Source organism: Opisthocomus hoazin, chromosome 2 (genome assembly GCF_030867145.1).
Source record: "Opisthocomus hoazin isolate bOpiHoa1 chromosome 2, bOpiHoa1.hap1, whole genome shotgun sequence".
In the NCBI taxonomy this organism is placed as follows: domain Eukaryota; kingdom Metazoa; phylum Chordata; class Aves; order Opisthocomiformes; family Opisthocomidae; genus Opisthocomus; species Opisthocomus hoazin.
The window spans coordinates 95790465-95815218 of record NC_134415.1 but is presented as its reverse complement, the minus strand read 5'-3'; the positions used below and the strand labels follow the sequence as shown (position 1 = coordinate 95815218).

At 37.7% G+C, this 24754-nt stretch overlaps 1 protein-coding gene across 9 annotated transcripts in view; it reads right to left on the bottom strand.

Annotated features, from left to right (window-relative positions):
- COL12A1 (collagen type XII alpha 1 chain) overlaps positions 1 to 24754 on the bottom strand; it is a 106385-nt gene that overhangs the window by 6125 nt on the left and 75506 nt on the right. For all 9 annotated transcript variants that reach the window (XM_075414504.1, XM_075414498.1, XM_075414497.1 and 6 more), the window contains 13 exons: positions 23407 to 23549; positions 22923 to 23032; positions 17200 to 17349; positions 15944 to 16021; positions 15224 to 15310; positions 14296 to 14349; positions 13672 to 13767; positions 11655 to 11708; positions 10346 to 10399; positions 9068 to 9121; positions 7886 to 7957; positions 1600 to 1635; positions 1424 to 1490 (listed from right to left, as the gene is read on the bottom strand). In XM_075414504.1, coding sequence (XP_075270619.1) covers positions 1424 to 1490; positions 1600 to 1635; positions 7886 to 7957; positions 9068 to 9121; positions 10346 to 10399; positions 11655 to 11708; positions 13672 to 13767; positions 14296 to 14349; positions 15224 to 15310; positions 15944 to 16021; positions 17200 to 17349; positions 22923 to 23032; positions 23407 to 23549 — 1055 coding nt within the window. The remainder of the gene's footprint in view (positions 1 to 1423; positions 1491 to 1599; positions 1636 to 7885; positions 7958 to 9067; positions 9122 to 10345; positions 10400 to 11654; positions 11709 to 13671; positions 13768 to 14295; positions 14350 to 15223; positions 15311 to 15943; positions 16022 to 17199; positions 17350 to 22922; positions 23033 to 23406; positions 23550 to 24754) is intronic.

Sequence of the window (24754 nt, the reverse complement as noted above, 5' to 3'; positions counted from 1 at the left end):
TAATTAAATAGCACAGATGAATTGGGAAGACTTAACATGAATGTCTGATAAAAAGGCTGAATGTAAACAGAGGAGGGAGGGAAGAAAGGTAAAGGGGATTCTGGCAGCCAATAACATTAACAAAAATTAATTTTAAAGCAACTGAAGTCACAAAATAAGCATTTGTTTACAATACTCTTGCTCTCAGAGTTCTAATTAGAGGTTATTTCTACTCTGAAGAACAGAAAGGACTTGTTACACTTCCAGTGGTGGAGCATCACATTTCTATGTACCTTCAGAGCTCTGAAGCTACCACACAGTACGAATTATTCATGTGTAGAGCTAGCAGGACACTACTGTTGAAGTCTTAAACCTGCAGGATGCATAGGCTTGTACCTATCTACCTTCTGCATACAGGAAAATTTCATTTCCAAGGAAAGGTGTCTGGACAAAAGCAACAGCACTGTGAAACTATGCAGAAAAGAGCCCTTAACTGGGAGCCACGTCTAGCCCTACCTGATAAGTGTAATGTGCCAGTCCTAGCACACCTTTGAAGAGGTGAGCTGACTATGAAAAAAATAAGGCAGGGACATTCAAAAAAGAGACGCTAAAAGATCTCAGATTACACATCCTTATTTATAAGCCTAATGCATTCATGAATTCACTTTCCTTCCTCTGTGATGGCTCACTAATAGACATCTTTCAAACAGCTGCCATCACAGACATTTTAAAGGGCATACTGTCCTCCTCCCCAAGCATTCCTAATCATCCAAAGGGTGTATCTGTTTACCTCAATCAGCACTTACTCTTGTTGCAGAAACAATATTAAGAACAAATTATAGGCACATTGGTGTCTGTCCTCCTCGGCAGGTCTACTGATGGCAAAAAACCTGCCTCAGGGACAGAGAGAAAAAGCCTCTGTAGAGAACACTTTCACGGGCTGCAGAGCTGCACTGTGTGGCAGTAGAGGACTGAAATTCAATTTGGAGTCCTTATCCAAACAAAAATAATTTTTACTTGCATAGCACGGCTGATTCTGTGCACAGTATTTATCCAACACTCATCTGTCTTTTCCTGCTAGCAAAGTACCTGCAGTGAACATCCTTTTTCTCACCAATTCCCTCCTCCTGAAGGTAAGACATGTTTAATGAAAAAATGTATACTGATTTTATGACAAAGATAAGGTACTTATGGACCAGATTGACAAACAGAAAGTCACCTTCCTTTGGTACAGAGTATTAGATTTGCACGTGTATTTCAGAAGGTCACAGATTAGTTCATGATCAAGCTAGCCATTTGGATCTGGTAAAAATTTAGTGCTACATTTTTTTCCACCAACTCATTGGCATTGGACAGCTATCAGATCACTCAAGCTCTTCTTTTCTATTTTAACAAAGTAAGTAGTAAATTACTAGTATGCGAAACAAAACAAGCAACACTTCACCATTTATCAGTTGTTCACAAACTTGTCTTGCAACTGCTCGCATCATGTTCTGAGAAGCAATGTCACCCTAAATAATCAAAACCAAAACATGTGTTTTATTAGAAAGTGTTTGTGCTTTTAAAGACATAGTGTTTAACTGAAAAATCTGAGAAAAACTGACTCTAAAGCAGACTTACCCTGTCACCTTTTTCCCCCTTCATTCCTGGTGTACCCTAAAATAAATACAGTAAAAATAAAAGAGCTGAAGGATTATGTTATTCCACCCCACCTACAGGTCTGAGACATGCAATTTCAGAAAACCTTTTAACTCCTTCAAGAAGTCAGACCTGGTCCTCCTTGAACTTTAAATTTCAGAGGCACTAAAGAGGGTGACAGAAAAGACTGGACAAGCAGTGATCTTTTGTGTATAATCGCAGCGACAGACACAGAAGAAAAAAATCTGAAGGAAAAATTCAAACTAGGGCCACAGAAATGGATATATTCTGACACTGGGAGCATACTGGCAATTTGAAAGTTGAATTTCTAGCATCACATTTCTGTAAATGGTCAATAGTCTTGGGTGAATTATATATGACTGTTTAAGTCTTAAGCCAACTCATCATTAAAGAAGGTAAACTATGAAGAATAACACATCTAGGAAGGGTAGCTGTCTCCTTGAACCCACAAGAAACAGACCTTTTCTTAAGCGAAAAAGCGCTATGCAGAGATGACACATAAGATGGAGAGAGAAGTCATTAAGTGCTCATTCTATTTATAATGACAGCTTCCCTGCTAATTCTCAACTATTTAAAGTCTTACAACAGTCTCATAGCAGCAATTTCTATTTGCCTTTGAATATTCTAGTGGTTGTTGTGGGTTTTTTGGTTGTCAGGAATACTATGTGCGAAGTCAACGAGAAGGACTGATGCTAATTTTTATACATGTATGTATCTATAGCTGGAAAAACATCAGGTATACTGTAAAGATGTTTTTAAATGCTGAACTGCAGATATGCATGTGCAATCTACTTTGCAACCAAAATTTTGTGTGCGCCCCTCTCATACATTTTGAGATTTTAGCCTTACGTTTGCATTCCACTGCTAGTAAAGAAAAGCATCAAGAGAGAGCACATCATCCTTTCCACAGAAAATGTAATTACAATGCTTGGTGTGATGGATTTTTAAAGATTTTCAAATAGGCAGCAATGATCTCAGAAGGATGTTTATAACTTGCTTTGGTCTATTTGACATGATCTTGGCCACATGAAAAATTGCAGATGCCCATTTAAAATAAGTAGAAAATTAGATTTTAGCCACTAGGATGCCCTCTGAAAAATCTACAAACCTGCAAAGTGTTTTAAAACTACTATTTTAATTTTGACATCAAAACACAAAAGAAAAAAAAGAAATCAAGACTGCATTTACTGCAAGACCTGCTTAGGAAGCCATTATGAACACACCTTCCAATGCTCTTGAATACTCACTGTGACAAATGCCACGAGTGCCAAATTCCAGGGCATTAGAAACAAAACTTTGGCCAAAAGTTTGGCTCTTGAAGTGGCCAGTCTGAGTTTTACAAGTGACTTTAGTGTTAGGCCACAGCTCATTCCTTGAAAAAAATCTGTTGTAAACTCACCTGCCAGAATGCGTCCAAAGAGCACAGGAGCTTCATTAGTTAAGCAAAAAGGGGCTAGCATGAGTTCAAATAGATTTTCACTCATAGACTAAATTACTACTTGGACGTAAGGCGTATTTCAAAGGTGAAAGGCCAGTTTGGCCATCTGCTCCTCTGCACAGCTCTCCACGTAGTTATACATACATCATAAGTATTACTGTTTTTTACGTCGCAGTATTTCTTTAAGGAGCCTGTTTATCACCGTTAACAAAGCAAAGGCTAAGTGTGGGCCGCGGCTGTTTTTCATAACATTCCTACAGTACCCGCAATTAATTTCAACAACATGAGACAACAAATCTGTCCACTGAGGTCACAGCGGATACAATTCAAATGCAGCAGCACTGTTTCATAGACTTCCTCCAAGGTTTTGGGCAAACAAATTCCCATGGGGTGTGTCAGGGTGTGAAGTTGCTATTCTCTCTGAGCTGTTCTGCAGCAGTGTTGTATACACCTACCCCATGACATGCCACAGAAAATATGAGGCAGCTCATCCATCAGTGAGTTACTGTCCATCAGTGTACATCCATCAGTGCCATACGGTACATTTGCATCATGCATAACAGACGGTTCACGCAAAATTAATCATACAGACTCAAAAGAAAGATTTAGAATGGCCACACCATAAATCTGCAACTGGAATAAATTATGCCACCGATAAGACAGTTACTAATATGTACACAATATACCCATCGAATCAATGAAAATTCTTTCCCTTCTGTCCTTCACTCTTTCTTCTGTATCTTTTACTACTCTGTGAAGTCCACAGGGAAAAAGTCTGCCTTTTAGTTTTAACTTAGCACAGCCCCATGCTGAAGCAGACCATGGACTTGTAAATGCCATAACAACATAAATAAACTGTAACAATTAAAACCATGAGGAAAATATGATGTATCTATCTGTCATTGTCCAATAATTAACATTGGGGTAAATACTGATGTACTGAAGCTCTAAAAGAGATGTAATATGGCTCTCAATTCAACAGACATTAACATCTCAGTCATAAACTGTCACATCTGTCTGAAATATCCATTGAATAGAATTGCAGGTTTTTCACTTGCACTAGTCTATAACATGAAAACATGGGGGAACAAACACCAACAAATAATTTAGTGCTTCTCTTTCTGTTTGAAACTTGGCAACTTTTTGCTATTTTCTGAAAGCATATTCATTTTAAATTATCTGCTGACTACATATTTATAATACTTGCTCATTCTAATTTTCATTGTTTCTAAGGCTTTCATGGTACACCCTTGTATTGTTTTGACCAGAAGCAAATCATGCAGCATGTTGTCTTGTTTATTCACTAGGTAAGTGCAAGCATTACAAATCAGATTTCTGGTCTACTGTCCCAGTTGTATTTTAATAATTACTTAAAATGCCCTGTTCCAATTAATTCACATGCTAGTGCATTCACACACCAGAACTTTGCACAGAAAAGAAAAAAAAAGAAGCAAACTTAAAATGTTCAAATCCTATATACTGTTTCTGGAAATGGTTTTGCTGACTGGTTAAGAAAAGCTCTTCAGGCTGTATTCAGCCACAAGCAATGTTGGTAGGACCGGAAGGTGCTCTGGTAACAAAAGCACAACTTTGCTCCAAAGTATTGCCAACAAAGGTTCCCCAGCCAGAAAATTGCTAAGGCCATTCCTTCATTATAAATGATACATAGTCAACTTTACAATTCATTGAAATCAAATAAGCCTCATTCTTCAGCTTGTGACCTTGCAAAGATACAGTGATTTAGCCTTGTGACTGGAAATGTGTAGGCTATTCCTAACTAATCTTAAAATTTGAAGATTAGAGGCTGACTGGCTATGTTAACAACAAAGTCTCATCTTCCACCTGGATATTTTAGAAGCATGATTTCCAAAACGTAATTACAACTGCAATTACTGAGTTGCTATTTGCGTCTTCCACCCACTTGGTTATATTCTTCTTAAATTTCAATTTATTTTCTTTTAATAGAGAAAACCGTGCAATTTAGTCAACTGCTTGCCAGCATTTGGAGAAGCAGCAGCTGCTGCTGACATTCTGTTTTGTTGATATCCTGCAATGAGGGAGTTACTTGGGGTCAGTGTGAGGAAAAGTTAGTTTGTGCTGCATGTGGGATTTTTCTGAGCTGTGGGATGAAGGCTGGGGCTGCAGCAAAATTCTACAGCTGAAGGAGGACAAAACAAAGGAAGTTTTGCTATTTTTACTTTAAAAGATAATGCGCTCAATTGTTTTCCCCAAAAGAATGTTTGCTCCCCACAAGAACCACCAGTTCTCTGCTCCCAAAGCGGCGTCTTTTTGAGACCTCATCTAGGATGTCTGCATAGATGGCATCAGAGAATGGAAAACACTTGGAAAACTGCATTTCACTCACAACACACATCTCCCTTCTGTGCTTGGAATTACCCTCTGAAGGTTTTCACAGGCTGCTTGGTCCTGGAGGCATCAGTCTAACAGCATCTTATATATAAAACATAAACGCCTTTCGCTATTTCCTGGGGACCTTCTAGATCAACAAAGTCAGACCCTGTTGTCACAGTCTGTTTTATGAACAAGACACCTCCACCTTAAGACGACATAGTCTGCATACGCATCCATTACCTTTTTCACTCTCATACCTATAAAACGACAGTACTAGAACTTGTCTTCTCTGATAGTTCAAGATCTTCTATTTCCTATCACGTTTCTTAGTTTAATGACTCTTTCCTACCTTTGATGGCTGTTACCCTACATGTATGGACTACTACAAAATACTCACTCTCTGACCAGACAGAAACCAGATCTATTAGTTTCCTCTAGGATTGCCAGTGCTCAATTTTAAATAGATATACTAACTCATTTGTGTTCTTACTGTTCCTTTCTTGGTCATTTTGTCAATACACCAGAAAAAACACATTAGTTTCTCTTGGAAGTACTTATAAGCAGATTATAAAGTCAAATTTCCTATTTCCATGAAAATTCAGTTAATGTTTCAAGAGTCAACTTGTTCTAGTATAAGTACACATCGAAGTAGGGAAATGTTTACAGCCACATTTGTGGTGTGGTCTGTCTCAGCTTAGCACATTGGCAGCTTTTAGCACATCAGGAAAGAGCTCCCATTGACTGCATTGACTGGGAACGTCTTCGCAACACAAAGGCTCCTCATAATTTGCATGTAACTGTGTATCTTTTGCCTGGGATGTTCCTTGCTGTGTAGGGGTCTACCACCTGACTTGCACTGCATAGTACCAACAACACAGATTGTTCAAGTAGAATTAAAAAAGGGAAGATGTGGTCAAAAATTATTTAGTCCTTGTATCTACCAGAGGCAATGTGAAGCCTCGTTATGTTTCTCCAGGACAGGAAGTTACCAATTCAGGCAGGCCTGAACTATGATTCAGGACACTGCAAGTTGCATCTGGCCATTAGGTTGCACCTTTGGCAATTCTGATACAGGACACAAAGGGAAGTGTTGAAATTCTGTCCACCAGCAGTTAGATAAAACATCTGTGCAAGGTGCAAGCCAGAATTCCTGCTGGGATCTGTTCTAGAAACAGAAGAAATGGTAAATATGAAGCACAGTGTCACATTACAAGAAAGTGCAGTAACTGGGGAAAAAAATCTATTTCTCACTGAAAGGAACTGTTAAGATTAGAGCGTAGGAGAACTTACACATGGTGCTTGGACAGGAGTTGACTGCCTTATTTTGCAAAAGCACTGAAACTGGGCTTGTACTCGAATTTCCCTATATGCATGTTATTTACCTGCAGAAGATCTCTGCTGCTAAACTGGGTCAACTATCCAGTGTCCCAGCTGAAGGAAGACTTGGATACACCTGGCAGTTTGAAGCTTACTTGGGAACAAACCACAGCACCTTGTGCCCCAGCTATATCTGTCAAGCATCTGACCTGACAGGAATATCACATTAGCAATGTATGTCTAAAGGCAGGAAAGCTTTCCTAAGACACTCAAAGTCCTCTAGCGCTATAAGAAATGGGATTTATAGGCTGGCAAATGCAGACTGAATTCAACGTGTGTACGAGAAAATGGCCCAGCTTCCAGGTATTCCTGGGAACTTCCACTTCATAACCATCAAGCTGCCCAGCCTGCAAAGCCTGGAGTCTTCCAAATTATCCAGCTCTCATACATACAATAACATTGAAACAGGATGGAAAATTCTGGCTGATTGCCAGATAATCAGGTACAAGTAATGAATGACTTCCCACTTCAATTGTTGTCTCCACCCCCGACTCAGACATAATTTCTCAGAAATCCTATAAATGAATCAATTCAAATTTTTCCTGAAACTGTTGGTAGAATGCAGCACCTCCTGCTCTTTCTTCCTATTCAGGATGCACTTTAAAGGTTTGAAAAGAACCCACAGAAACTACCCCCAAATAATTTTGAGATCACATTTTAAAAAAACCAAAACGTTTGCAAAACAGAAGTGATTATGTAATATTATTAAAGATTGTCCACCTTCAGCAGCATACTACTTCTTTACTACACACACACAAATATAAAGACCTTCCAGCCATTTTGCTGACCCATTTCTTCATGCTTACGCAGTGTAGGAATACATGTCTTGGCACGTAATAGCCTACAATCTTTTTAGTGGAAACCAGAGACCACAATTTCCAGCCTCAACTATTAAATTCAGCAAAATGACACACTGTAAAAATAAAATTGTTTGAAAAAAAGGCTTGTGGTCTTAGGTCAGCTCCACTGCGCTAACCACTGTCATAAGTGCAAGACAAGTATTCAGAGCAAGGAGAGGTCTTATATTCATCAGCAGACTGTAATTTTAAATTTGATACTATAAGTATATCATTATCTTACTGGTGTCCCACGATCTCCTGGCTTCCCGGGTTTTCCACTTGGGCCAGCAACTCCTGGAACTCCTGGGGCACCCTACAGCAGAAGACATGTAAAGTGAATTGTGGAAATCTACAACGGCCTAAGTTCTCATAAGAAATGTGTTATTGTATTGAGTGCAAGGCAATACTGAAAATGGCTCCTATCAGGTGGTTTTTATCTGTTAGGTACATATCAGGCTTGAAAATTTTCTTCAGGAAAAAAACAGTTTGTTTCTTCATGGAAATGTGTCCTTTTACAAAACACTAGAGTGTAACAGGCATTTCTGAATCTACAGACACAGAGACTGTCTACATGCTTTCGGTATCACTCAATGACAGATTCCTAAAGGAGTACAAGACAGTCTGGCCTTCCAACTTCATCCAGAAGGTCTGCGATCCATGTAGAAGTCCACAACAAGAAGTCCATAAAAATTCTAATGATACCAGATTAATGTGAACAAATAAAAGATCCGAGCTACATTATGTGAGAAAAGCTCATCTGCACACCCACAAAGGAGCACACGAAAGACAATTGTGGGGGAGCGGGGGCAGTCCAAATAATACCCTGCCCTAGCGACTCCTGTCTATATGCATATACATGGTATAAATGTGTGCTCTGTGTATGTCTGCCTACTTGGAATACATCTTCTGTCTCTCTGCTGGTAGGGCCTGGTAACATGGAGCTGCAGCCACCTGCCTATCTCGGGCTGTCTGATCCAGCATGATGTGATTTTTTCTAACAACCAGCACCTTTTCTAATATGGTCTCACAAAACACGATGAAGTAGCTTTTTAAGCAATAACTAATCCTCAGATACTCTTGTCAGGAAAAACTTGTATTAACAGCATTTGTTTTCACCAGACTACAAGTAATAAGCTGATTGGTTTCAGTAGATCTAGCTACGCATTTAAAGATCATGCCTAAAGAACCAGGTAAACTGGTTCTTCCCTTATTTACACTGGCTGATATCAGTTTCAAAACATGTTTGTGAACACATGCTTTACACAGGTGTCCACTCACCTCATAATGAGAGTTTCCCAGCTCCATTTAGGATATTAAACAGAAAATCCATTTCATATGTGACAGAAACTGAAAAAGTTAATGTTGCACTCTCTTGGCTCAGGTCTCTTATTTCAGAGTATATCAAAGACAAAATTATATTTACCACTGGTCCTGGTGGGCCTCTGGGACCTGTGGGACCATCTTTTCCTGTGAAACCCTACTCAAAAACAAAAGCATGATTAGACAGTAACCTAAGATTGTCGCCTGATTAAAATGGCCTTTAAGATTATGTAATTGCAATACTCCTGATTACTACTAGCATATATTTTAACACCGATCCACAATGTAAGTTAGAAAAATAGCTATCACAACTAATGCTAGAGAAGACTATGAAACAGTGACCTTCAGCCTATTTAGATGTTCAGCTGCTGTTGATTAACTGAAGATGGAATGAGTCTCTCTCAACATTTTTAAGAAGGAAATTTGTTCTATCCCAGAGGAGCAAAATCTCCCTTTTTGCTGTTCTCTCACTCACAGATTAGCTGGAAAATCTGAGGAAAACTGAAGAACAACCTCCTTCTCAGATACTTCCATTGCAAGAAGAGATGTTGAGAAATCCCATTTCAAAAATCTAACACAGCGTTCACAAATTAACATTAATGTTCCACCCACCAATCCCATGGTATGTTCTTTGGCAACTGGCTATCACATGGTGGTCTGTTTTCATTTCTGGCTATCAATTTCCACTAAAGGATAACTATAAATGCATATATCAGCTATTAATTCTGACTGTAAAGGTATGTCATTGCTTCAGTCATCTCAAAGGGGATATGCCACTGTGAAGACAAAAGAGATTCACTCAGTTGATCCCATATTAGAAGAAAGGGATTGCAACAACTCCACAATGAAATACCTGGGTGCATGCCCTTCATTATGAAGACATTTCAGAATCCCCCATTGAAGTAAAAGTTTTTAGTTCCAGATCAGCAAAGGCTAAGGAGCAAACTTGACTTTCACAGTGAGAATGGTACAGACAGATTCTTTACAGACATGACATCTCCCAGACGCTGAGACAAGCAGAGTTTCATAGGGATCCCCTGCAGCAGCAACTGTGTGTAGAAGACAGTGGGATGAATACCTCAGCAGAGCTCTGCTCCGTGGACACACGGCTCTACGGGTGCAGGCATCTGAGCACCTAGTCAGAAGGGTGACCAGGGAAACTTTTACAGAAATTATCTGGCTACCCTACAGCTATCTGGGGAGGTTTTCACCCCCAGGTTTTTCCAGTCCTTCCACTTTTATCTTTCTAGGTTGGATAGTGATAAAAGGACTCCTTCTGAAAAAGCATTTGAAAACAAAAAGATAGGATAAAGAAGGGAAAAAATAATAATTAAAAAACCATTATGCGGTCTTTTCAGAAAATAAACTGAGGAAACCTTACCCTTTCGCCTGGAGGTCCCACTGGTCCAGGTGGACCAGGTAAACCTGGAGTTCCCTAGAGGGAAAAGGAATGATAAACGGTATCAACAACAGAACAAAGTTCAATGCTATTCTAATCATCTAAGTATTTATGCACACATTTAAATATCTGTATTCAATGTTGCTTTTCACATTTACAAAAATAAAACAAACCTTTAGGAGAAACCATTTATTTTATATACATAATACAAAGTCTTAACTCTAACTCTACTTTTTACTTCCATTTCCTTATCAGGTCGTAATTCAACTTAAAATACAATTTGCAATACTGTTCCCATAAAACAGATATATCTGGTTTATTGCCTTTACAAGCATGACTTACAAATGTCAGCTAATCCCTTAACACTCTGTAGGATCAGTAGCACTGTTGTAGGAGTTGGATATTGAATAGACTTGTATCATGTTGTCATGTTCTTCTCCTTTTTCTGCCTAATCTCACTCTAAGCTAAAATGTAGCACTGCTTTGTACAGGACATTATTACTTCCTAAATGTACATTACTAGGTTTACAAGGACTAAAAAAACAGTTAAAGAATACTAGGCCCTTGGTTCATGACTGACCTTATCTGATACACGAAACTAAATCTACAAGCACCTCCCATACAGTCTTCATATCTGCAGTAAAATCAAGGACAATATAGTAAACAAGTAATATTAATTATATCTCCACACATGCAGATCAATGACCTTAGATTATTGATTATTCAAATCTGGCTGATTACAAAAAAGATGCCTTATTTTTTATTGTCAAAACCTAATCCTAGTTTACAATAGAGAAACTTGCAAGTAAGTGAAATCTAATATTAATTTCTTCTTTCAGAAAGCATACACTTAATGTCCCAAGATCATTTGAGTTCCAAAAGTAAAAAGCAATTAGACAACATTGCTGAAGAAGGGTTCAGCAAAGGTTGTGCAACCTCTGTTTTAGGAAGACATTTAACTGCAGGTGGTCAGAAGTTGAGAGACCTTCCTGGGGAGTTATCAGTGCACTTTTCCTAATCCAATGGTCTGCCCCTGTGCATTCGCAACTATCCAGATGGATATCTGGCTTAACTCACTACAGTTGTTCTTTCACTCTTGCTGTTTTGAATGGCTTACTATTTCCTACATTTCAAACTCCTAAGTGTAAGATAATTATGTTTCCAAAACTATAGCCTATGAAGGTATGAGAAGAGCCCATGACTCCTAGTCATGTCAAAGGCAGATGTCCAGCAGCCAATCCACATCATGAAAAGTATAAAATGACATAATCTTGTCCAAAGATCGACTTACCGATCGTCCTGGTAGTCCAGGCTGGCCAGCATCACCTTTCATTCCTTGACGACCCTATAATTTTCATAAATTATTGTTATAGAATCTGAATTATAGAATACATCAGCAAAATAACTAATTTTTGTAAATGGGCATGAAATAATTCCTGCAAGATACCTAAATTAAGGAATTCATAAGCCAACTATGCATTATTATTTATGATTGGACTAGATGATCTGAAAAGTCTTTTCCAACCTAAATGATTCTATGATTCTATGATTCTGGAATAAACCAAGACACTTATATCTCTTAACTGAACCAGTACTGATCACCTCATAAGCATCTGCAAATGCAGGATGACTTTGATTTATACTAAAAACACAGACAAACAGACATTTGGAAGGGGGACATATTTTGGTAAGGAAGTAACACAGACTTTTCAGTAAGAGAGACTGATATCAATGTCTTCGTAAGCAGGAAAGCAGGGAAGGGTTACGTGCTTTCTCCCAACCTCCCTTATCTTTCTCAGCTGCTGAATGGAGCTGTCTGCGCTCAAGAAAGGTAGAAGTTCAGTCTTTGTAAAGTATCACTGTTTCTCTCTAACTCATGGTGCAAGAGCATATAAAGAAGCAATGTAATGCCTTTCACAACTTGCTTACATTACACATATACTACAGCGCTGTAGTATAAATGCATAGTCTAAATCCACACAAGCTAAATCTGACAATATAATATTTATTTTCCACAATGGCTTGCATGATAATCCAGCACTAATAACTGTTGATGGCACAAACAATTGAACCATTTGTAAACATAGCCTGGCAATGTGAATTGCAATTAACGTGAAAAATGTAATTATATGACTCAAAAAGTGGTGCTCTAATATTGTTAACTAATGAGACGTTCCAAGAATTATTTGGTTTTGCTGGTGCTTTCATTCATCAAATGTTTTCAAACTGAATATAACAAATAATAGTATTTATTGTATTCCATATTTAAAATCACTGTGTTTGGCCTTACTTGCTGTTTGGCACCTCTAGGCCATCTTGATGAAGTTTTTCCTCCCGGTATATAACAAAAAACTGAACAGCATCTATGCTGGTTAAAAAAATCTTTCTACATTGTCCTTACAAAACAGAAGGTGTACCTAATGCTAAAGCACATTTTGTTTTCCATTTCCCAAATTACATTACAGACTGAGAAGGTAACGTGGTTTCAAATGCAAAATGAGACAGTGTGCAGTCAGACACCAATTGTATTATTTGTTTTCATGAACTTTATATTTTAATCAAAGACTTCATACAAAAAGCTCCAAATTACATTAAAATTCAAGCTATTCCTGAACAGGAAACATCAAAATCATATTCCTGCTTTTGGGGTGATTATTTATTAAAATATGGCAAAAGTAGTCTTAATACACTCTGAATATAGACAAAGGGTTACCTATGCTATCTGCTCTAAAAGCCCAAATCTGGTGAAACTTCATCAGAGTTAATAGAGTTACTCTGGCTTTGAAGGCATGTATGCGAAATCAGAAGTAGCCTCTCGCTAAAACATGAATGCTTTTGCCTGGAAAGCCCCCTAGGAAAAAAGGGCTCACTGCGTCTCTCAACTTTCAGCTACTGATTTAAGCTCAGAAAACAGAAGTTGGACACGTAATTCCATGAGAAATGTTCAGAGTAATATTGTATGCTTAATTTTCATGCACCACAGTTTGATAGTTTTGAGTCCTCAAATTTTAAGGCCTAGCAAGTCTACAGAAAAGCTGTAAGAGACAAAACGGAGTAGCACAATGTACATTACAGTGTTTAGACACTGTCCCTTCACAGACATCCCCTAAGCACATGTAACATTCAGGATAGAAAATGCTATTGTATTGGAAGAGACTTGTTTCTGAAAGAGACTTGTTTCATAATACTACTATGTTGCAGAGAAAAACAAATGTTAGGGCAAAGCTGCTACCCTCTTCCCAAGACCAATCCCATGGACAGCTCTGACTCCACACACTGTACCACCCACACTCAAAACGGCCACTCACCGGTTCTCCTGGGATTGACAGCCCGTTGGGGCCCTGTGGACCTGGCGGACCTTGAGGACCAGGAGGACCTGTCTCGCCACGAGGACCAGGTGGCCCCTTAAAACAGAAAATTAAAACAAGGTTGTAAATTACAACCCCTTCTTAGATTTGTAACTGCAAAATCCTTTGGGTTAGATACTTAGGGTAAGTCAGAAGCCTGGAGATACATTTATTACTTCAGAACAAGTGTGGAAACAGTTATCCAAGTGGCATATCCTTTCTTAAGCTATTCTGTGATTCATGTTGGCAGTCTCAGGCCAATATACGCCTTCTTGCAGTGTTAATTAGAAGTATAGCTGTCTCCTCTGTACAGAGAAAAGTACAACAATGCTGCAGAGCGTGTATTAACACCCTGACACACATACTCTAGTTTCCTGATGTGCCGTCAATGCCTTTGAGGCTATGAATATACACAGGCTGTATATATATAGTCTCAAATAAGTAGGCTGCACACAAATAACATACTGGCATATTTCCAACTAAATATTTAATCTCCATTTTAGCTCGCCATAGAACTAAGCATACAAATTTTCACACAGGTAAGCGTGTAGCAACAGTATAGATGTATTCCAGAAAGATACTTACAGATGATCCAGTCAAACCCCTTTCACCTCTGGGACCTTTAGCACCTGGGCCACCCTAAATGTAATATTTGGAAATAAAATTTATTTCATACAGGGAAAGCAAGGGTACATCATACTGGTGTGCAATATGAATCCTCTTTGTCAAATTCTTTATGTGAAAGCCCTAAGCTTTGCAGTATATAGATCACTCTGCTAAGAAGAGGACTAGAATAAAAGATGTGTCAGAAACTCAGGTAAACTACATTAGCTTCAGCCTTGCCAATTCAGCCCAAGAAGAACTATTGTCATTTTTGTCTCTGTAGATACAAACTTCTTCAATTTATATTCATCAAAATCTCTGGATACCTCTCTAGTAGACTGCCAGACAACTTAACTGGGCTTCAGATTCCTCATGCAGCATTTTTGATAGCTTCAAAGTAGGACTATTGGGCTGAGTATAATTCCCTTATATTCAAAGCAATTGGTAGGAGCATATCCATTCCATAGATTACTGTCTCTCCACATAAAAAAAGGGAGTAACTAATTTATTTCCCTGACAGAGTAAAGAATCTTTCCTTAAAATGAAATCCTGACTCTGTATTTAGGAAAAATATTTGCACAGTCCATTAAAAATATTTTGTATGTGAAGCGCAAGACAGCTGAGATAGGGCCAGATTCTTTCAACCTATCAAACAATGAGGAGCTACTCACAAAGATCACATTGCAAATACAGGAAAAGGATTATTATATAAACAAGTAGAGGTGGAAGGAGCTGCCCAACTGTGTTTTAAACTAAGATGAAAGGGGAACACGTTACCATGATGTTATGGATGTATTGATAGAAACTCTCTCTCTTACTGACCTTTATTTCACAAAACCACAGATCAACACAAAACTACTTCCATAAATTTAAAAATCAGAAAATCCATCTATTGCAAATAGTTCCTTACAGCTGGTCCAGGGGGTCCTGGAGGTCCCACGCTGTCTTGAGTACAGGTACAAGCATTTGGAAGAGCTGGGCATTTTGCTTCATCTCTCTGAAAATGCAATCGCAGCTATTACTGTCCTTTTAAAGAAAAGTACTCAGTGGCAGTTTACTTTTCTACAACAATAACAGCAAGACTCTCTATTATCCTGTTTTCAAGTACAAGTAAAACTCACAGCTAAGCAGTGGTTTCCAAATCTTTCTGCAGGACCTCTCACATCTTTCGCAAATTTCCTCTGAGAGCTATATGCTACACTAACACCAGAGGCACAGGCAAAATCAAATTCATATGCAATTTCTGTTGTTCTAATATTTATATCCATCAGACAATCAGCTGCACTGACAAAGAATAAACTAGATACTTTTTGAATGCCAATCTAGGAACAGATTAAATAGAAAAATAATACAACTGTTCCATTTATAATAACTAGGATCTTAAATATCACTGAAATAGAAAATATAACTGACATTTTTCTGCCATTCCTAAGGGATTCAGTTCTAGCATATCACAATCTTTCTCCCTTAGACAGAAAACTATGAAATGCAGTGTTGTGCACTGGCTGCTCTGACAACTGTGATTTAAATGTCTTGTCAGTATGAGGTATGGTACCAGGCTAATATTGATATTGTTAAATTTGCTGTTAATCACTGTTTTCTGAATTACTTCTGCTTCATTTATGCTTACCATAGAAGGAAGATCACAGCATCTGTCTCTGCTAGTCCAAACTGGACTGCATACAATGTCAAAATTCTGGATCTCTAACTGTAAAAGAAAGGACTCTTGAAAAATGCTAGACATGTTATTTATGAAATCTAGTGGCGTTAAAAATGACTGCTGAAACAATTTATTTCTAATGTATTTAACATTCAGACTCTCACTTCTTTTTTGACACTGACAGAAAAATTATTTAGAAATAATAAAAAATTTAAAACCAAGGCTACATAAGACTACAAGAACTTCAAGCACTGATGCTTGCTCTTATTCTGGAACAACAGCTAACCAAATAAAGTGATTCAAGAAATATTTTGCAATACTTCATGAATAATACTGATGAACTTCTACATCAGCTGCGTGCCTGTGCACTTCAACGTGAAATCTGACTGAAAAACTCTTGGACATGCTCTAAGGACTGCAGTCCTGGGGTCATACATTAATAGAGATTCATGTATGGAACTTTCCACTGACATTACCAAGGAAAGTTCTGCAGAAAGGCTGAAACGGGAACCTTAAGTGTGGTAAAAGCAGTTTCCTCTTTTTTTTCCAACCCAAGAGCTATGATCCTGTAGTTTGATACATTCAACCAAACATTTGGTGGTGAGCACCAAGAATCTTCTTCAGGCGTTAGGGTTTGCACACACGGGTCAGATTGCAGACTTAAGTCTTCTAATATGAAGCCCAGGTAATAGGATTGTACATTAAGTATAGTTAAATCATTAAGATAACTGGTGTTCCCTTCATAGCAGCAGCCACTTTTTCACTATAGTTTTATAGATCATAAAGCCAGCGGGAACTAGTCTGATCAGCCAGTACAAGACAGACCATAGGACTTGCCCGAATTAAAATCTGTTCATTAGAGTATGTCTTTTAGAAAACACAAGCAATCTTCGTTTAAGTTTCCAGTGACAGAGAATCCACAGTAAATGGATTCAATGACTAACTGCTCTCTCTATTAAAAGAAAAACATTTCTGCTCTTGTTTGAATTTACCTGACCACAACTTTCAGCTATTAGATTTTTGTTCTTGCAATTCTGCTAGAATGAGAAGCTATCAAGACCAAATTTCTCAGTTAAGTATATAGGGTCTTGCAGTACAGACACTTGAAAACTTTGGGTGCTATACTGGTTTCTTAGCAATCCTTAACCAATCTTACATCTCTAACTTCTTTCCTCAGAAAATTTCAAGGGCTTGCATTAAGGAACAGGTTAATCTTTATTGCTTACAGTTGCTGATCTCCGGTCGCCTTTCAGTAGTTTCCCGAGTATTTCATAGCCATCAGTTGTGACATTCCCAGCCTCCTTAATTGGTTTTTCCAGTATTTCACTGCAGTCAATGTAAATCTTAACATTCGATGAAGTTACAACAATATGGACCTGAAAAAAAAGTTTAATGTAATATTTAGAAAAGGCACATAGGCATATTTACTTTAATACTTTAACAGTATTTCACTATTTATGTAATACTCTTAAATTTTCTTCCTAGTAATCCTGCTTTACTTTCAACTGTTGGAAAAATTCAAACTCAAGGAAAGTCTAAGACACTAGTAACCTCTTTAAAATGTGTTGAAGATCAAGAAGATGAATACACAAGCACAGCTAAGAATTAGTATTTAATATAATAGTTGAACTACAATGTTCTATTCAAAAAAGCTTGCTTGAAAATTGCTTTGAGGTGGCATAAAAGTAAAAAATAAAAAGATTTTTTGAGAGGAAGTTAATATAAGCTCTTCTTGTCCTCTTCTGACTGCTGGGACCACACAAGAGGTTTATGAGTCTGTTACTGCCCACTGGCTAGTAGACTCTCTGTAGTTCAGAGAGTAGATTGTTTCAGATCCAAAGATCCAGGGTTCAGTTTCCACAGATGACTCAAACAGAGGTATTAGTTACATTGAGATACAGGGAGTGAGCAGAGAAGCCTGCCCCAAAAAAGACAAAATAATGGAAGATGCAAGAGGAAAATTTCCATGAGAGAAATTTGGCTACAAAACATATGCCAACATAAGGGGAAACAGGGAAGAAGAGGAAGAGATTAATTACTGGAAATAAGGGAAACTTAGGAGGGAGAAATGAATGACCATAACAAAGGGAGAGAAAGTTTGCCAGGAGAAAATAATGAAGCATTTGGAGAAAACACAGAAAATCTTAAACAGAAGAACAAACAAAATTGAAGCAAAGATTACTATTCAAAAAATTTATAGCACGTATAGCAAATGTTATGCAAGTGAATTTCTTATACATCAATGAAAACAGAAGATATTCAGGAGTCTCCAAGAAAGAAACAAGTGTCTGACATTTTAGTAAATCTAATATGCAGTTGATGGAACAACATCCTAAGGCAACAGAAAGGTTTCAGTGGCTTTGCATACCTTACATTCTGCATATATTTTACATACAACATTATAACATCTATTCAATTGTTTAAATATCAATGCAGTAAAATCAGCAGTAAAGAATCCTTGAAGTATGTATTTATGTTTTAAAGTCTCTGTTATCACAGTACGTAGCCCTTCAGAAACATATTGCCATTTGATGACTGCTTGAAAAAAATGGCATAAAGTTGAATCTGAGATTCCCTTAAATGTCCTGAGTCAACAAGTGCCTCAACAATCTCCTGAGAATTTGTTCTTTTTCCCATATTAAATATTTTCCCATGTGGAGTTGTCTCCAAGGCATCAGCACAGCTTATCTAAAACTTTTTAAACATTATGTGCTTATGCTTTACATAATTGGAATTAAGACTTTTGAAACTGTCCTCATTTTTTGTCATCTGAAATTCAGTTGGCATCACAGTTTAATTCTCAGTGCTGTGGTACACAAGTGGTTTTTAATTAACATTCCCAACATTGTTCATTGACCTAATAAAAAATAGTGGAAAGATAATGGAGTATGTCCAAAGTATATTTTGGTATTATTTAGCAAACTGTCCACAAAATAAAAGAAGTACCATGCCAAAATTTTAAATTCATTATCATTTATACATCATATACTCAGTCATTTGATTATATGACTAAATTTTACAGGTTAACTAATGCATCAAAGAGTTTAAACTCATCGCAGATGTCATTTACTAATTCTGAAAGCTACCCAATGTGCAAGTCCTTCTGCTGGAATGTTAAGTATTTGTCACAACTTAAATAAAGCAAATGACATCTGCATAGCAAAGGCATACTACTGCATTTTCATTTGCACACGAAATTTAGGAAGCGGCTGGAGTACCTCTCCTACGAGGACAGGCTGAGGGAGTTGGGGCTGTTCAGCCTGGAGAAGAGAAGGCTCCGGGGGGACCTTATAGCAGACTTCCAGTACCTGAGGGGGGCCTACAGGAAGGATGGAGAGGGACTTTTCACAAGTGTGTGTAGTGATAGGACAAGGGGGAACAGCTCTAAACTGAAAGAGGGCAGATTTAGATTAGATATTAGGAAGACATTCTTCATCACGAGGGTGGTGAAACACTGGAACAGGTTGCCCAGAGAAGCTGTGGCTGCCCCCTCCCTGGAAGTGTCGAAGGCCAGGTTGGATGGAGCTCTGAGCAACCTGGTCTAGCGGAAGATGTCCCTGCTCATGGCAGGGGGGTTGGAACCAGATGATCTTGAAGGTCCCTCCCAACCCTTACCATTCTACGACTCTATGAAAAGAATCATCAGTTTGAAAATGTTCAAACAGCAGTGACTGCTGAGCATTGTCTATCTATCCAAAGAAGCAGCGACTCCAGCAGCCAAAAATAAGCAGGGCTCTCCCAAGTCATTGACAGCTCACTGCTGATTTAATGCCAGCTCTGAATTCCAGCCTGAATCTCATGGTCCAAGCATAAATCTAATAAAAATATGCATTTAGTGTTTACAGTAAACAAAACATTTCTGTATTCAATCCTGCTACATTTTGTTTTCAACAAAATGTTAACAGAAACTTTCTCTTCAGCTTCTAACACACCAACATAAAGCATCATTTCCGACCATTTCCAGTGCCAGAAGGCACTGAGGTTTCAAGAAAACATGCTTTAATCTTTCCTTCTGGAACCCTTCTAAGATAAAGTTTGATGGTGTTCTGATCTACTGCTAAATGAACCACATCAATAAGCTGAGCAAATTATTATCCCATATGTACATCAGCACAAAGATATATACTCATTATTGAATTTCCTTTGGCTAACTACTGCAAAACTGCAATCTAAAAGGAAGTCTACCATGGTAGGAAGAAGAAAGTAGAAGTTGTCTGTCTCTCCGCAACATTCAGTTATAAATTTAATGACTGTCTCAGGCAGTCAGGATTTTTCCTATGGGACTTGCCAGATTCAACAGCTTTCAACATGGCTATGATACGCAAAAGTGTTCAAGTATGCCAAAGTAAATTTCACTGCACAGTTAGGTGTAGTTAATAGTGCTTCACCGAATGAGCCAGTAAGTCATCAAACGAAAACCACAAAAATGTTTGATATTTTGGAAAACATCTTCTTGCATTCTAAAGATTTGTCATTTCTTTGAAACTGGATGGCAGGACAAATTGCAAAAATATCTTCTGAAATGTGTTAATCTTACTTTCCTTCTGTTATCCAGCTGAAACTACTGCTATCCTTTATTCAGAGCTAATCAACCCAGCTGATACATAAGGCTTTCCCAGCACATGAGCTGAGGAATCCTGAGATGCTATTGTTAACAACCTGACCTATACAGCAATCTCAGTAATCATCCTGGAGAGAATCCAGAGGAGTCAGCTCAGTTACATGGTGAAAAATTCCAAATACAGCTCTTTAGATCAAGGCTACTCCAGTTACTTTAAATACTATCAAAATCTGAACTTTTATTTCCTTTCTGGAAAAAAAAAAAAAAGAGTAGGAATGACACATTGTACTAAACTGATACATGGCTCATTTTTGCCTAAGCAATAGTCTCAGAAGCAAGAATACATAGTTCCAGAGCATTCAGACAATTTGCAAGTGGCTGTTACTCCTGTACATCATTTGGCATCTTAGGATTGCTTTCTGTTCATATGTATGCATGTATTTTATTATTAAAATAATACAAAATGTTGGATTTTATTTCCCTGTACTTGTTTTTCACCAGCAAGTGCAATGAACAGTTATACATAACCGCTAGTGTTGCCGGGGATGCAGGTTGTTCCCCATTTGCTCTGATAAATCAGCAGAGATTCACTCCAAGTGCTGTCAGCTAATTCTGCTCAGCTATATCACATTTAGAGGAACTGCAAGGAAAAATATGGCTCAATGTCAATTACATTAGCAGCAGACAGTTAAAACAGACTGCTGGCAGGACAGCATGTAGAGAGCTCCACACCACTGACCTGGAGTAGGGGAGTGTCAACTCCCACACTGATATCTAAAATGAGGTATGCTACATGCTGTTCTGTGTTTTAACAGCACTTCTGGATGATGACTCAACTTTTACACCAAAACAATATCTATCCTAGCCTTTACTGACAGTTTTTGTCACTCCAGTAGATTAACCTATTTCCTTAAAATTCAGTTGTCCTATTAACTTATTAAAAAAAAAGAAAAGAAAAAAGCCAAATGCCAAGGACAAAACAGAGACTGCCTAATGCAGGTGTGATCCAAGCCTACTTATAAGCATTAGTCACAAAGCCAGTGACATAAACATCTCTTCATATGTGCAAAAATAATTAGCCATTAAATAAATTATAAACACAAGAATAATTGGACATAACAGAGAAGCAGTTTGGGAAATTATCCTCTGTCAAATTCTGAGAAAATCAATAGCTTTTATAATACTGTGTGATTCTTGTAGTCATACATGTTTTAAACAGATAAAGTCACAAAACATTATGCTGGCACCAGCTAGCTTTCCCTGCTTTCAGCTTAGCAGAGTTAGGTTGACAGTGTGGCCTCCTGTATCAGCAAGTTGACAGAGGCAACCTCTTATCTATAACCTCAAAGGGATGTTGGTAATGACTAGTCAATGCAGGAGAGGGTATCGTAAAGAAAACAAATCTTATACTCCAGCCATATTTAGTCATCAGAAGAACACTAAACTAAACAGAAGGTAGATTAATGAAAAGATGAGAATATGCATGTCAGCTGACCAAAAATGTTGCAATTGCAACTCTCTCTCTTGCCCTAGACATATACACTTAACACAGCAGGAAAATATTTTTTAAATTGTGTTTTAGCAATATCTGTAGCCTGAGTCAAACAACTCCCTGTGACTAGAGGTAAGGAAGCCTGGCAGCATGAAGTAACATGTAAGGATTTCACTAGCAATTTGACAACTCATAAATCATGAGTTTCATTCTAAATTGCAAATAGGTTATATGGCCTTTTATGGACTCTCTGGCATTATTGTTGCTTCCTCTGTTAATATTACTTTGAAATATTTTTTTAGGCCCAGTGAATTTAAGCCAAAAGTATACCAATACACACGCATACATACAAAATATATACATATACATGCATGTATTATATTTGTTAAACATATAAATCTTATTCAATATGCTAATCGCTTCCCGAATTGGTTCCCTGCTTTTTTCTGTAAGTCAATAGCTACTTACTTTCTATGGCTATATCTTCTTTTTCTCTGAATGACTCCAGATCACTACACTCCCGCCCAGATCTCTTCTCATCACAAATTCCCTTCTTCTTTTTTTTTCCAATTTATCTTTTATTCTACCTCTTTCATGTGCCAGGAATCAGGCTATGATGTCTTGTTCAGATCTATCCCTCCACTTAAAAAATCTTGACAAATTCTTGACAGGATCTTGTCAAATGTCACATAGGTTCAAAGTAGGCCTTTAACGCAGTAAAAAAAAAAAAAGAGCTACAACTTCAGAGATCTTATTTTACACGATCTGCAAGTCCCTATGTCAACTTACAGTACTATACAAAGCCTTGATATAACTGACTGTGACTTCTACTTGCTTCTCTTTTGTTTCAAAGAACAGCATTTCCAAAAGCAACATTCATGATATCAATCCTTTACCTTGTGGAAGCTTCCATAAAAGATTTTCTTTACTTCATCATTATCAAAAGTTACAGTTTGAACCTCTCCCCTTGTATCCTTGTTAAAGAATGACAGCACTTTGCTGGCAGCTGCAATAAATGAAAACAATACATAACTTTTTATACATATTACTGAAACCACCAGCCTAAATGTACACTTATGGATAAAATGTATTATACCACTCAAATGGGTAAACACAGATTACAGATGGTCTTACTGACCCATAAGTACATAGATGTATATTTCTTTGGTTTTAGATGAAAGCTGAAATGAAGCTTAGCTGAATTATTCTTAGCTGAAAAAATAATTGATGTACAAAGTAAAAAGAAAAAAAAAATTAAACTAAACATATATAATCCTTTTATCATGTAAGAATGCTTTGGTTTTGGAAATATTTGGGAAGAATGCATGCAAAGTAATGTATTATATAAATTCTCTGTGCAATAAGCAAAATAATCCTTACGGTCAAGCACAACTCCAACTTGTGGTTTGTAATCTCTGTCTGTAATCTGCCAAATTGCAAAAGGCTCGTTGGGGGATTCAGGCAGAAGACGGAATAACATAATGATAGTGTATGCCTGTGGCAGTCCCTCTGGGTGAATCTCCCTGTTAAGACAATATGAGGACATTTTTTCACATAGAAACACATGAGGAAAATGAGATCTTCAGCACTTGCTCTTTTTCAAAGAAAAGACATGAGAATAATAGGGAAACCACAGTGCTTAACAGAACTGGGCAATTTAACTACTCTCTCAAATAGAAAAGAACTTTGTGATAAAAATCCTTGGGTGACTTAACATGAACTCACAGCCTGTCTTCAATTGGCCCAGGCACCATGGTTATGGTGGAAGGCAGAATGTGACCAAGAACTCTTGGAGATGTATTCCTGTGGCAAGATTCTGCATAAACTACACATATTTTAAATTCCTTGATGACAAGTACAGAAAATAGGACCACAGCTTTATTCTTTTTTCATCTGGCCTGTTTTAGAGAAGCAACAGAAAACAGCACTTAACTATTGCCGCCCTTCAGGCAAAGATACAATGAAGGATATATTTAATGTATTCCCTGCAATTGGTGATGTACTTGAGCTCCACCTCACTCATCAGTGGCTGAGGTTTAGATTTATGATGTTCAGACTGCCAGACGTCAAAAAAACAGAAAGCAAAAAATAAATAAAAACATGCATTAAACGGCCTCCAATATTTTCTGAAGGGGAAGGGGGGAATGCATGAAGCGATCTGCAAGAAAGAAAGTAGCTTCTGCTTCTCCTTAACTGTCATAATGGAACTGAGAAGGGGATTTGGCCTCATGAGTATAAACATAGAAACCTTAAAATAAAGCGAGAAGCTGCTCTGTATTCTAGGCAAAGCTAATGCACCCCTACAGCTATGGACACTCTGCAATAATAGCACAATCACTTAATTCAACAACACCATGCAGCACAGTGCAAGAAAGAAAATATTACAATAGACATAGTGACACTGTTTAAAACTCGGATACCAAGTTATCTTGGATAAGGAAACAACTGCGCCACCAGGATCAGGATGCTTTTGTTGCTGTGCTGACCCACTCTGAAGTGATTTTTATTTTCTGGCTTCTCGTGAAAAGTGACTGCCCAGAATACTGTGGCAAGTGTACTCCACTTGTTACAGCAGGCAACAGACTATATATCACAACATTCTTAAAAAAATAAATAAATAGCAAGTCTGTTTTTTTATCATCTTACCCTGCTAAATGCAAGTTTAATCTTAATGTAAGAGAGTTGCAAAACAAGATCACAGTGATGGATTATCTGTACTTCCCTAGAT